Below are 12,785 nucleotides of genomic sequence, written 5' to 3' on the forward strand. Positions count from 1 at the left end.
CGCACCCAACATAGGAGCACCTCAATACATAAGGCAAATGCTAACAGCCATAAAAGGGGAAATCGACAGTAACACAATCATAGTAGGGGACTTTAACAAAGAACTGAAGGAGACCATGCGTAAAGAATTAAAGTATGCTGACACTACCACACCAAGTAGAGACTATCGATAAAGAGACAGAAATGACTTAAAAAGAACCTAATGAGAAGTTCTGGAGTTGAAAAAGACCATAACCAAAATAAAAAAATTCACTAGGGGGACTCAGTGGTAGATTTGAGCTGACAGAAGAAAGACTCAGTGCACTTGAAGATAGAATGATAGCGATCATGCAATCTGAAAAACAAACAGAAAAAAGAATAAGAAAGGAAAAGAACGGAGCACCCAACAAATGTGAGAACGCACCGAGTGTACCAACATAAGCATAGTGAGAGTACCAGGATGAGAAGAGAAAGAAAGAAGCAGAGAAATTACTGGAAGTAATAATGACTTAAAACATCCCCCATTTGGTAGAAAAAAGTCTACACACCTGACAAGCTCAATAAACCACAAGTAAGATAAATGGAACAAGATTCACACCCAGACACATCATAGTTAAAATTCTGCAGGACAAAGACAAAAAGAAACTCTTGAAGTCAGCAAGAGAAAAATGACTTACCCAGTACAACAGAACTCAAATAATATTAACAGCTGACTTCTAATCAGAAGAAATGGAGGACAGAAGACAATGGGGTCACACATTCAGTGTTGAAAGAAAACTGTCAACCAAGAATCTTATATTCAACAAACTATTTTCAAAATGAAGGTGAAATAAAGACATTCTGAGATAAACAAAAACAGAAAAATTCATTGCTAGCTGACCTGCCTCACAGGAAACACTAAAGGAAGATTGTCAGGTTGAAAGCAAGTGACACCAGAGAGTAATTCAAATCCACATGAAAAAGCAAAAAGTACCAACAAAGGTAATTACAAAGGGAATTATAAAAGACTGTATAATTACCTATCTGTTCTCCTTTCTTCTCTTATCTGATTTAAATAGAAATTTCATAAAATAATATGTATATAATTGTATTGTTGGGCCTATAATATATAGAAATGTAACATACTTAACAATAGCTGTGCAAAGAGGCATAAAGAAATGAGGAGAACCAGAAATAGTAAATAAAAAGGTTAAAATGATAAACTCTAAATAGATACTTGCTCACCTTTCTTCTCTCAACTTCTTTAAAAGACACAAAATTCTATCAAATGATACCTATAAAAATGCAATCTTGGGTTTGCCACATATATGGACGTAATATGTATAATAATAACACAAAGAGGGGAGGAGGGAATCGATCTATACAGAAATATAGAGATTTAGTATAAATCTGAAGCAAATCACTATAAACAGTAACTGAAAAAATATATAGTAAAAGCAAAACAAGGGAGTTAAAATGGTACACTAGAAAATATCCACTCAAAAGAGAAGACGACAGCGAAGGAAAAATAGAGAAATAGAGATATGAGACTTATAGAAGTCAAACACCAAAATGGCAGATGTAAATTCTGCCTTAGCAGTAATTACATTAAATGTGAATGGATTAAACAACCTGGTGAACAGGTAGAGATTGGCAGAAAGAATAAAATAACGTGATCCAACTATATGCTGCGTGCAAGAGACACATTTTAGATCCAAAGATTCAAATAGGTTGAAAGTGAAAGGATGGAAATGATACACTATGTGAACGGGAACCAAAAGAGAATTGGAGTTGGCTGTACTAATATCAGACCAAACAGACTTTAAGACAAAATTCTTACTAGAGACAAAGAGGGACACTCTGTACTAATAAAAAGGGTCTATCCGTCACGAAGATACAACAGTTATAAACATATATGCACCTAAAAACAGAGCCTGCAAATACATGAAATTAAAACTGACAGAAATGAAGTGAGAAATAGACAATGTTAACAATAAAAGCTGGAGACTTCAATACAGCAGATGGCAGAAGATCAAGAGTGTGGAAGGCTTGAACAGCACTATAAATCAACCAGGCATAACAGACACACACGAAACTCACCACACAGCAACAGCAGAGCAACACAGCCTTTTCAAGTGAATGCTTGCAGCACAGACCAGATGCTATGCCATAAAACAAGACTCAATAAATTTGAAAGGATTGAAGATATACAAAGTATGTTCTTTGACCACAATGGAATAAAATTAAAAATCAGTAACAGGAGAAGATTTGAGAAGCTCATAAATCTGAGGAAACTAAAACGCACACACCTAAATAACCAATATGGCGAACGGGTGACTTGTGTGGTATGGGAATTACATCTCAATCTGGTCGTTTAAAAGACGTGGTTCAAAGGAAATGTTCCCATTGGAGCTGGCACTTCCAAGATCCCTCTGTTGGGATCCCATGCATCTGCCTACAACTCTCCCAAATCATAAGGGTCAAGGTCAGGACCCAGCAAGATTGTAGAGCACAGAATTCTGGAAGAAAGATGGGCCTCAGCCTATCTACCTGAGAACCCGGGAGCAGACAGAGAGCCCAGACATGCGAGTTCTTAGCCTGGACTCCACGGGGCCTTCGCTGGAGGCGACCACCACAGGCTTCAGGGGGGCCTGGAGCCCCAGATTCAAGGTGAAACTCCTGGGTGGAGAGGGCATCCACACCTTTGATCAACTCTCTTGAACCAAAAAGCATCTGTGGGAATCCCGGAAGGAACCCCTTCCTCCGGGCACAGGGCGCGCCAAGGTCCCTCCTTCACTCAGCTACACGTCCCGGGGCTACGACAGCTCAGCCCTGCACAGCAGGCCTGGCAGGAGAGATGGACCTGCGGGCCTGAGGTCCATCAGTGTGTGTCTGGGAAGACGTGCAAAAGCCTCGTCAAGCCTCGGCTCTCTGATCTATTACGTGAGGGTCCGAACAGCCTCCTTGCAGGATGTACTGTGGGTTCCATGTCCCTCTCCCCTCCTCCCCCTGCCGTCCTCCCTTCCTCCCTCCCTGCCTTCTTCCTCCACGTGTGTACACGTGTATGTACTTAGGAATGCGTGTACGTGTGCACGTGTGCATGTGTGTATATGCCTAGCTCGGCGCCTGCACGCATTTAATAATCCTCCACGCAAATCAGCTGAATCTGAATCTCAAAACACCCGCATGTGTGAGAGGAGAAACCGACTGAATGCCTCCCATCAACCCATTCTGAGAATGCTTTCACGAACAAAGAGTCCAGAATTGACGAATCCAGTCCTGGCAGCGCTGGGAATGGCCACAGGCGCCTGGGAGTTGGGCTGCAGGAGACGGTGAGGGCGGGGGTCAGCAAGCTCTGGACACATTCGGGGGGCGGGGGTGTGGGTGTGCGTCCAGCCTCAGCACCTGCACGTGGGACGACCTCGGCCTCAGGCTTGTGCGTGAACAAGGACGAGAACCGCTCTACCTCGCAGGGCCGGTGTGAGCGTTGAACGAGCGTGCCCGGCCCAGAGCAGGCGCTCAGTTAGCGCTCAGCACACGCGGAACCGTGCAGAGCGCGGCCCGCAGGGCTAATGCCTGGTCACTGTGAACGTCATCCATGAGGCTGACGGTCTAAGAGCAGCAGGCCCAGGGATCAAGGACGGATCAAGGCAGGTGCTGGTGACGGTCCCTAATTGCGGACCCAGAACGTGCTGGACGGCGGACCTGCCCCTTCCCAATGTGCTGCTTTTGGTACAAGCTGCGGCCCCCTTATCAGGAGGAGGCAGGTCAGTGTCTGCAGCTTTTCACCTGAAAATCTAAAGCCCCTCAACTTTAGACAAACGTTCCTTCTCAACATCTGCAGTGCTGCTTGCTGTTTTCCCCGTGCGCACGGCTACGGCACCGACGGGGGGCCCGGCGTCCTCGTCAACAGAGCACGTGAGGCCGGCCGAGCGAGCTGGTGCCACCCCGCCAAGCCCCGGCTGTCCGGGTCCCGCTGTGAGCTCATACACGAGCCACGATTTACAAGAAGCCATTTTCTTGAGCCTCAGGGCTCAATAATCCTGAATTCAGATCGGAATGAAGGTGAGACTTAGTTTAGATTAAATGTTGATTTAGAGCATGAACGCCAAGGCGTGGGGCGGGCCTGCGTGTCCGTCAAAGAGCTTGGTGAACTTCATCCCTGTCAGGGCTCAGCACCTCTGAAACCGAACAGTCTAGGACTGCCCGGGCCCCAGCTCTCTACCGGCTGCTTCACCCGGTTTTGTTGGTGCACGTGAGAGACTGACTGGGGCGCCTGTGGGGGAAGCGGAGCCCCGCCCGGAGACGCCGCCACGGCTGCCCCCAGGGGATGCCCCGCCCGCCCCCCCCCACCCCCGACGGAGGCCTCACCCAGGACTCACCCGGCTCCACGGAGAATGCCCAGATGCCCAGGCGCGAAGGAGGCCTGAGACGTGCCGGCCAGGGCCCTGGGGGTCTCGGCTGGAGGCTGACGGCCCCTCGGGGCAGGGTCTCCCTGGTCCCAGGGCTCCCGTCCTGCTCTCCTGACCCTGTTAACTGACCCAGCGACGCTGTGACCAAAGCCCCCTCTTCGGCCCAAGGAGGCAAGCAGGGCGGCCGGCGGGAGGGGGAGCCAACACCCGGCGCGGGGCTCCCAGGTTGTACCAGTCGGGCAGGCTCGGGGCCCCCCCTTACCCAGCCGGGGTCTAGAGGCCACCAAGTTCCACGGTGACCTCCAGAAAACTCCGGGTCTCTTTCTGAAAACAGAATGGAACGAGGACGGTTTGCGGATCCGACGTCCACTTTGGGCGAGTGACTGACCTAGGAGGCAGCCTCGAGCCAGGGACCCGGGGGCCAGAGGCGAGCGAGGACCTCCCTCGTCCGGGAAGGGCAGCCGCCTGTCCCGGCTCTGCCTGCCCCGCGCGGTCGCGGGGCCCCTGGGGGGGGCGGGGGCCCCGCGTACCAGGCGCCCACCTCAGACTCCACGGCGTCCTCCGACTTCTCCTGCAGGGGCCCGCCCTCGGTCAGCGCGGCACCGTTGTACTTGCTGCAGATGTCCTCATCTGAGTAGCGTAGGCCGCCGGGGCTCGGCCGAGGCGGGGACCTGGGCGGGACGGGGACACCAGTTACCCCCCCACCGAGGCCTCCCGACCCACCCTCTGGCCTGCTTCGAGGCTGAGCGGGAGAAATCCGCCGCCGCCGGCACCAGTTCGGCCCCAGTGCAAACAATTCGCGGTACCTCTGCAGCTTCGCAGGACGCCTGCCCCGTCCGGGGCCGGGAGATCTCCCGAGGCCACGTCCCTGCGCCTGAGACCTGCCCTCTTTTTCTGCCTCTGGAAATGTCTTTAAAACATCCCTGGGCCTGCCCTGGTGGCGCAGCGGTTGGGAGCCCGCCTGCCGATGCAGGGGACGCGGGTTCGCGCCCCGGTCCGGGAGGATCCCACGTGCCGCGGAGCGGCTGGGCCCGTGGGCCGTGGCCGCTGGGCCTGCGCGTCCGGAGCCTGCGCTCCGCGACGGGAGAGGCCCGCGTACCGCAAAAAAAAAAAAAAAAAAAAAAAAATCCCTAACTCCCCACCACCCTGACCCCCCGGCTCGGCGCTGCCCCACCGGGGGGCCCGTGGGCGTGGGCCCGGCCGAGCGGGTCCTCAGGTGGAGGCCGCACCGGGGGCTGGAGCTGTTGCAGCCCTACCTGGTCCCGTTCTTCTTCGAGAAGGTGTTCTTCACGTTGAGGTGGCGGCTGCTGAGCTCCAAGGTGGCAAATCCCCCGTTGTCCAGGGTCACGGACTCCTCCATGTTGGAGACGCTCTTACCTAAAGCCGGGCGGGGAAACGAGCACAGACGCTTCAGTTAAGTCGCTCCCCGACGGCCCGCTGGACGGAGCCCAGGGCCGGGCCGGCCTGCGTCAGCCAGCCAGGCAGGCAGAGTCAGGCTGGGGAGAAAGGCCGCGTGTCGACCCCGCAGCAAAACGACGTCAGTGTTTTGGTGTTTATTTCGCTTGACACCAAACTGCGAGTATTTTGATCAGTATTTTATTAAAGAGTACTCAGAATACGTGAACTTTTTAAACCATTGAGGAAATTAAATATTCACTAAATTTCAAAGGAAAAGCCTCACAGTCATAGAGCAAAACAGTAAGTGGAGAGTAACTGTATAAGGGGTGATAGCTAAAGGGTGCAGGGTTTCTTTCTGCGGTGATGAAAATGCTCCAGGACTGACCGTGGTGATGGTCACACGTGTCTGTGAACGTAACTGAAAACCACTTAAAATAAGCCTATAAATACATATCGAAACATATCCTAACATACACGAGCCGGCCAAGGGTACAAGCAACCCGAGGACACGAAGAGGTCCCGGTGGCGCCGACCCCGTCTGCCATGAGAGTTGGTGTCCTCACGGCTGTCTCTCTGCTTCGGCCGGTCTACCCCCCTTTTCCCTCCCCCACCTTGGGAGCCCGTCCCCCCGCCATCTTCCTGACTTATCACTCCCCGCCTCCTTCAGATCACAGCTCAAGGGTCGTGAGACCAGAGAGAACTTTCGGACCCTGAGGTCTCCGCCCTGTGTTTTTTCTCTCCATGGTGCCGTCACCACGTCTGTATCTTTCCTGTGCTGGCTCGTTCCCTGTGGTCTGTCTGTCCTCCTTACCAGACTTTGAGCTCTTGGAGCACAGACCCAGTTATGCTCTTCGTTACATCCCGGCCCCCCGGGACGCTGCCCGAGCCCACACCAGGGGCTCCGTGTGGGTTTGTAGAATTCACCAGCCTTTCTAAGCCGCAAGGGTCCTCTCCGCCGGGGACCCCACAGCCCTCACCTCACCTTAACGTTCTACTCGTGTGCAACGGGAAAAAGCCAGCAGAACACAGAGAGCGGTGAGTGAAAGATGAAGTCGCTTGCGAGTAGGGATTTGGGTTGATGGGAGGAGAGCAGGAGGGTTAGAACGAGGCTGCAGCAGCAAAGGTTTAGCTTCTGTGTGTCTCCCGGGCAGGCAGGGAGACGTTCTGGTAGACAAGTGTTTCTTTTTTTTTTTTTTTTTTCCCCTGGGCTTCAACGCTGACGTTACATTAATGCTCCAGGGTGAGGTTGAGTGTCAGAAGCCACAGGTCAGATGGGACTTTTCAGGCCCGTTTCCCAGATGGAGAAGAAGAGTGAAAGCGGGGAAATTTTCTCTGCGCCAGACACAGGATTCTGTAACAGCATGAACTCAGTAACATGACGTGCCATTCATACACTGTAAATCCCGCAGGAATAAAATCTGATTTACGAACACTTGTTAGAAGTGAATTTATACAGAAAAAAATAAATCCTTTCTTGGAGGGATGAATGGCTTAACGTTACAAAAGCAAATGGCAGGCACTTTAGGTGCCTGGTTTTCTGAACCCTTTTGGTGCCGTGACAGTGGTGCCGGGGGCTGGGGTCGGGGGACCTGCTGGCCCCCGCTTCACAGGGGTATCAGAGTGTTTCCAGCACCCCGTAAGGTTCCCTCACGGACCTTCGCTGCTTATACTTCTCCACTAAGAACCCCACCATCCTGCCTTCTAGAAACATCCATTCGTTAGGCTGTTCCTGGCCTTCCTGTAAACGGAGTCACACTGTATGTGCCCTTCTGCGGTCGGCTTTGCCCAAGTTTGTCCGTTTCTCTAATGACGGTGGTCCCTTTAGCGACGGACGCTTACTAAGCACCTACTACACGCCACGCCAGGCTGCGCGGGGAGCGGCGGGGACCGGGCCCACGGAGGGCTCAGAGCTGCGGCGCGGGGCCTAAGGCAGGCGCTCGCCCCGTTGGTGAGAGGGGCTGGGCCACAGACACGATTCCGCACCATCCCCGAGCCCCAGCGGACGCCCGAGACGCGCCCCATTCACCCTTCTCGGGATACTGAGGAGGGCGATTTTTCATCTGTTTAACGCTTTCCACTTTTTAATCATCACTTGACAAGATACTCCTGCGTTTGAGCAACAGTGCAGATGAGGAAGCGGACGTACGGAGGCCAAATGACCCAAAGGACACACGGCCCACTTGAGGGCAGAGCTGGGGCAGAGTCTGGCGGCCGAGGTCCAGAGCTCCTGTCTCCCTGCACCCGCGGCCTCCGAAGGGATGTCTGCTGTGCCTGTTTTATCGAGTGAAACGGAATGTGGATGTGGGCGCCCCGGGTCCAGGAGGGAAACCCCAAGCGTTTCAGCTCCAGAGATCCCCCGCGGGGAGACAGGGAAAGGCAGGCGCCGTCCCACCTGGGCCGCAGCTCCCGTACTTCTTGTTCTGGCCGTGCAGGACCAGGGCGAACAGCACCAGCAGGATGACGAGCAGGCTGGACAGCGCCATGACCAGGAGGAACCACCACTGCTCGTAGAACGGGCTCTCCGCCTGAGCTGAAGGGCGACACGGCACACGGACACGGTCACGCGGGACAGAAGCTCAGTCCCTGCCGCGAACGGGGGAGGGGGGGACTCGAGGGGCAGCCCCGGGCACGGCTGTCGCGGGCAGACCGACCCAGAGACAAGGCTCCGGTTCCACCGTCTCTTTGGGGCCCGGGGTCCTGTCACCCTCCCCCCCCGCCCCCCCCGCACTGCTCCCGCCCCCGAGGCTTCACTGTCCTGGACCGTGGCCATCGGAGGGGGGGCCGCGAGGGGCAGCCCCGGGCACGGCTGCCGCGGGCAGACCGACCCAGAGACAAGGCTCCGGTTCCACCGTCTCTTTGGGGCCCGGGGTCCTGTCACCCTCCCCCCCCGCCCCCCCCCGCACTGCTCCCGCCCCAGAGGCTTCACTGTCCTGGACCGTGGCCATCGTGCTTATATCCTCTCAGTTTCATCTGCTTACAAATGTTGTCTGGGTTAAAGGGAGGGAGGTACACAAGCGCCCGGGTTTGCTCGCCTCTCCCAGTGCCGGGGCTTCCCTCCCAGACAGCCCCCAAGTCCCCTGGCTACCTCCATCCCCGCTGCCTCCCCCGGGCCACCACCGCCGCCCGGGCCACCGGAACCACTGTCAACTGTGTCGCCTCTTCCCGGTGCGCTCAAACCCTTGACGTCACAGAGAGCGTTCTCGGGTGGGAAGTCGGCCCCTCCAAAAGGCCTCAGTGCTGCCCCTACTGGCCTCGGGGTGCGCTCAGTCTAAGCCTGGGAACCCCGAGACCCGAGCCCTGCCCCTGCCGGGCGCCGGCCCCTTCCACACCTGCCCAGAAACCTCTGCTCGCGCCCTCCGGCTGGGTGGGCCTGCCTGACTACCTGTCGGCCTCCTCCGCTGCATCAGGGCCCCCAGCCCCGGAGGCTGGGCTGTGTTTTATTTATTTCGATCCTCCAGCAAAACTGAGCCGAACAACGGGGCCCCCCTTAGCTAACGTTTTCCCAGAACGAACAGAAAAGGTTTCACTTGAAAGTTGCTTTGAAGAAGGATCGTCTTCCTCATGTTTTATTCTGTTTACTAAGACGAGGAAAATGGGAATTGCTTCTCGGTAGGTGTCGGATGGCCCTGGGGCCCCACGAGCTTCCCTGTTTCGGGGCATCGGACGTGAGGGACGGAACAGGAAGCCCATTACAGGTGGAGGCCAAGGTCCGGCTCCAGGAGCAGAAACCCCCGGAAAAGACCTCTCCCTTATGCTAAAGGCCTCACTGGACGGATGCGAAGCGTGTGCACCCTGGGAACGAGGGCGACGCCTGCTCTGGATCGTGTAACAGCGCAGGGAGGCTTGACAGACGACAGCACTTTAAATCCAAAACGCATGAGCTGGATTTCAGGCTGTACGTTAAGTCTTCCATCCGATGAGGCCAACACATCCAAGCCGACCGCTGGGCAGTCAGTGGTGCAGAGCAGGCCTGGGCCGAAAGGCCTGGGCTGGGCTACAGGACTCCGGCCCCGGCTCGGCCTCCCCACCCCCCGTCTGCACAGCCGGGCCTGAGGGGTGCCGGCAGGTGACGGCCTGCTGGCTTCTCGAATCCCTGAGATGAGCGGACTGCCGACCAGCTGGCAGCCGAGGCCAGCGCGGGGATGCGACGGATTTCAGAGGATCGGTCCAGCCGCGGTGCCCCAGGAGCTCGAGGGCCGGGAACCGCGTGCTTCCGTGGGAACCAGCCTTCGCCACCGGCTACGCGCGTGCGGAATTAAAAGCTCTGTGCGTCTGGAACTGCTTTCTAATGATTTCTTGTTCATGGACCAAGGGAGGCATATCTTGAATTGCTGAACTGGGGTGACGGGTGCTGGGGGTTCCTTATTCTATTCTCTCTACTTTGGGGTATGTTTACAATTTTCTTAATAAAGAAGAAGGAAGCGAGGAAAATTTGACTTTTCTACGTGCTGTCCGTTAAACAAGCGAGTGGCGCCCGGGCCCCTCCTGCAGCCCCTCTCACTGAGCGCCCCTGGGATTCATGTTTCTCCTAGACCAGGGGCCTGGGCGCCCAAGACGCTACCCTTCCTCCAGACTCACGACAAGGAAAGGATGAAGGACGCTTTCAGTTTAAACAAGTGCGGTCAGCAGCTTGAACAAATGTGACTGCGGGGAAGGGAAACATACTTGTCTTGATTGGAAGGAAGGCTCTCGTGGCGCCTGGCCCGGACTCGACCTGCTCTCTTCTCCAGATCACCTCCAGCGGTCAGCCCTCACTCAACCCCTCTACAGCCCGGCTCGCCCGTAAGGACCGCTGCGGAGCTAGACAATCACCAGGCCCAGACCTGTGCCCCCGGCGATGCAGCTGCTGTCCAGGGTGGGGCCCTGCGTGGCTGCTTCCTACGCATTCCCGAGGGGTGACCCTAAGGTGCAGGCGGGGTGGAGACCCGCTTCTCACGCGCACCTGGGACCAGCCTCACCTGCCCTCCCCCCGCCACCAGCTGGTCCTCCACGGGCTCCTCACCTGCTACTTCCTCTGCCTCGTCCGTCCCAGGCTCTCCCTTCCCGGCAGCCGTGCCCCCGCACCCTTCAAGACCCAGACCCGGGCTCCCTCCTCCGAGAAGCCCTTCCTGATTTTCGGGCAGTCACTCTGACCCCCAGCTGTCACACCCCTTGCCACGCCACTGGTGAGGACAGAGCCTGTCGCCGCTGACACTCGAGCTCCGGGAAAGGGAGCCTGGCCTCCCCCGTGTCTGCGGCTCCCCCCAGAGCAGGGCGGGGGGCGGGCACCTCCAACTTCAGGCGCAGGGCTCACCAGGGCCCGCGTCGGACCCGGCCGCCTGTCAAGGGCTAACACGCTCCCCGGTGGCTGCTGGGGGCGACCTTTGCTCTTCAAAACCGGCCCGTGGCTCCACGGCGGGGACGCGTCCCCTCAGGGAGGGTCCTGGGCTCCACTTTGCCTGGGAAGCCTCCTCCCCGGGGGGACCCCGGCCGGCTGGAGCTGGGGGCTCCGCGCTCCGGGAGAGGCGAGAATTCAGAACGGCCGCGGCACAGCGTGGTCGGGAGCGCGGAGCGCGCGGGGCCCGCGCCGTCCCCCCAGCTCCTCGGGAGGCGCGCGCCGGCCCTCCTTCCGTCACCGTGGCTCCCGGTCACCCTCCCTGCCCCCGAAGGAGGGCCATCGCCCCGGGATTCCCGGGCAGGGCTCCTACCTGACACGGCAGCGGGGGGGCTGCTGGGCTCCCCGTAGCCCACCTGGTTCACGGCCACCACCCGGAACTCGTAGGTCACTCCTTGCCTGAGCTTGTCCAGGCTGGCGGTGTAGGACGTGGCGCCCCGCGGAATGTCCTTCACAAACATGTCCCACAGGCCTTCATCTGCAAGGCAGCGAGAGCAGAGGTCAGGGCGCCCGCACGTGGACGCCCACCCTGCCCTCAGCTCCCAGCTCCCCCCGGGGGCGGATGTGAGCCCGAGGCTGGGTGAGCTGCGGGGCCGGGGGCACAGGAGGGAGAGGGGCCTCCGCCTGGTGACCAGACTCTGCTAAGGCTGCAAGCTGGGCGGAGCATTTTCCCCAGTGCTCTCCGGGCCTCCGGTTTCTGACTGGATCTCACCTTTGGTGCAGGGTTCCGGCTCCCTACCGACCTCCTGCCGCGCGTGTCCGTAAGCCCACCTTCCAGACTCACCGAGGACACCCGCTGGCCCAGGGGCGCCTGCGCGCGCCAGCCACTGGTCGGAGTTCTCAGTCCCACTGCTTTCTAACTGGAAACGACAATCCAGCCGGCGGGTCAAAGAGAAAACTTTGAACGACGCCTCTCTTGCCAGCCAGCTGCCGGCCTTGCGGTGATGCTGTCACGCTGTCCCCCCCCACCCCCCCCCCACCTGGGGCGGACGCTGCGGTGTGCTTGGCGCAATTCTGCATAATCGCTAACGGGCTGTGTGCTCTCACGGGGTGAAGGCGCCGAGCGGCAGCTGGCACGGAGGCGCACGTGCTCTGGGACAACCCTGCCGGGGCCTGGTTCCCTCACCTGGGGACCCTGCCTTAACCTGCCAAACCGAATTCCCCAAGTGCCGCCCTCGAGTTTGAGCATCCTTTGGAAGCGCTGCAGCATCAAACCTGCCCGAAGACCGGTAGTTATTTAATCTATGCCCAGGTGCTACCGAAAACAAGTATAAATTTTTTAAAAATATACCGAATTTTGAACAGACACCGACACACCCACGTTCATAGAGCATTATTCGCAGTAGCCAGAAGGTGGCGGCAACCCAAAGGTCCATCAACACAGGAATGGGTAAAGAAAAGGTGGTCCATCCATACAATGAAATATGATTCAGCCTTAAAAAGGAAGGAAACTCTGACACCTGCTACAACATGGGTGAACCCAAAGACAGGATGCTCAGTGAAGTAAGTCAGAACAAAAAGGATAAATACTGTGTGATTCCACTTCTAGGAGGTCCCTAGAGCAAATTCATAGAGACAGAAAGTAGCAGGGTGGGCGCCAGGGGGCGGGGGAGGGGGAGGGGGGGTTAGGGTTTGACGGGGACA

The 12,785-nt window shown here is 56.8% G+C and overlaps 1 protein-coding gene across 1 annotated transcript in view; it reads right to left on the bottom strand.

Annotated features, from left to right (window-relative positions):
• Positions 1-12,785, bottom strand: part of SDK1 (sidekick cell adhesion molecule 1) — a 538,268-nt gene that overhangs the window by 10,258 nt on the left and 515,225 nt on the right. Inside the window, exons 39-42 of the mRNA XM_024119146.1 lie at positions 11,455-11,619; positions 8,160-8,297; positions 5,626-5,746; positions 4,911-5,040 (exon numbers count right to left, since the gene is read on the bottom strand). Of these exons, the coding sequence (XP_023974914.1) occupies positions 4,911-5,040; positions 5,626-5,746; positions 8,160-8,297; positions 11,455-11,619 (554 nt within the window). The remainder of the gene's footprint in view (positions 1-4,910; positions 5,041-5,625; positions 5,747-8,159; positions 8,298-11,454; positions 11,620-12,785) is intronic.

Source organism: Physeter macrocephalus, chromosome 14 (assembly GCF_002837175.3).
Source record: "Physeter macrocephalus isolate SW-GA chromosome 14, ASM283717v5, whole genome shotgun sequence".
Classification (NCBI taxonomy): domain Eukaryota; kingdom Metazoa; phylum Chordata; class Mammalia; order Artiodactyla; family Physeteridae; genus Physeter; species Physeter macrocephalus.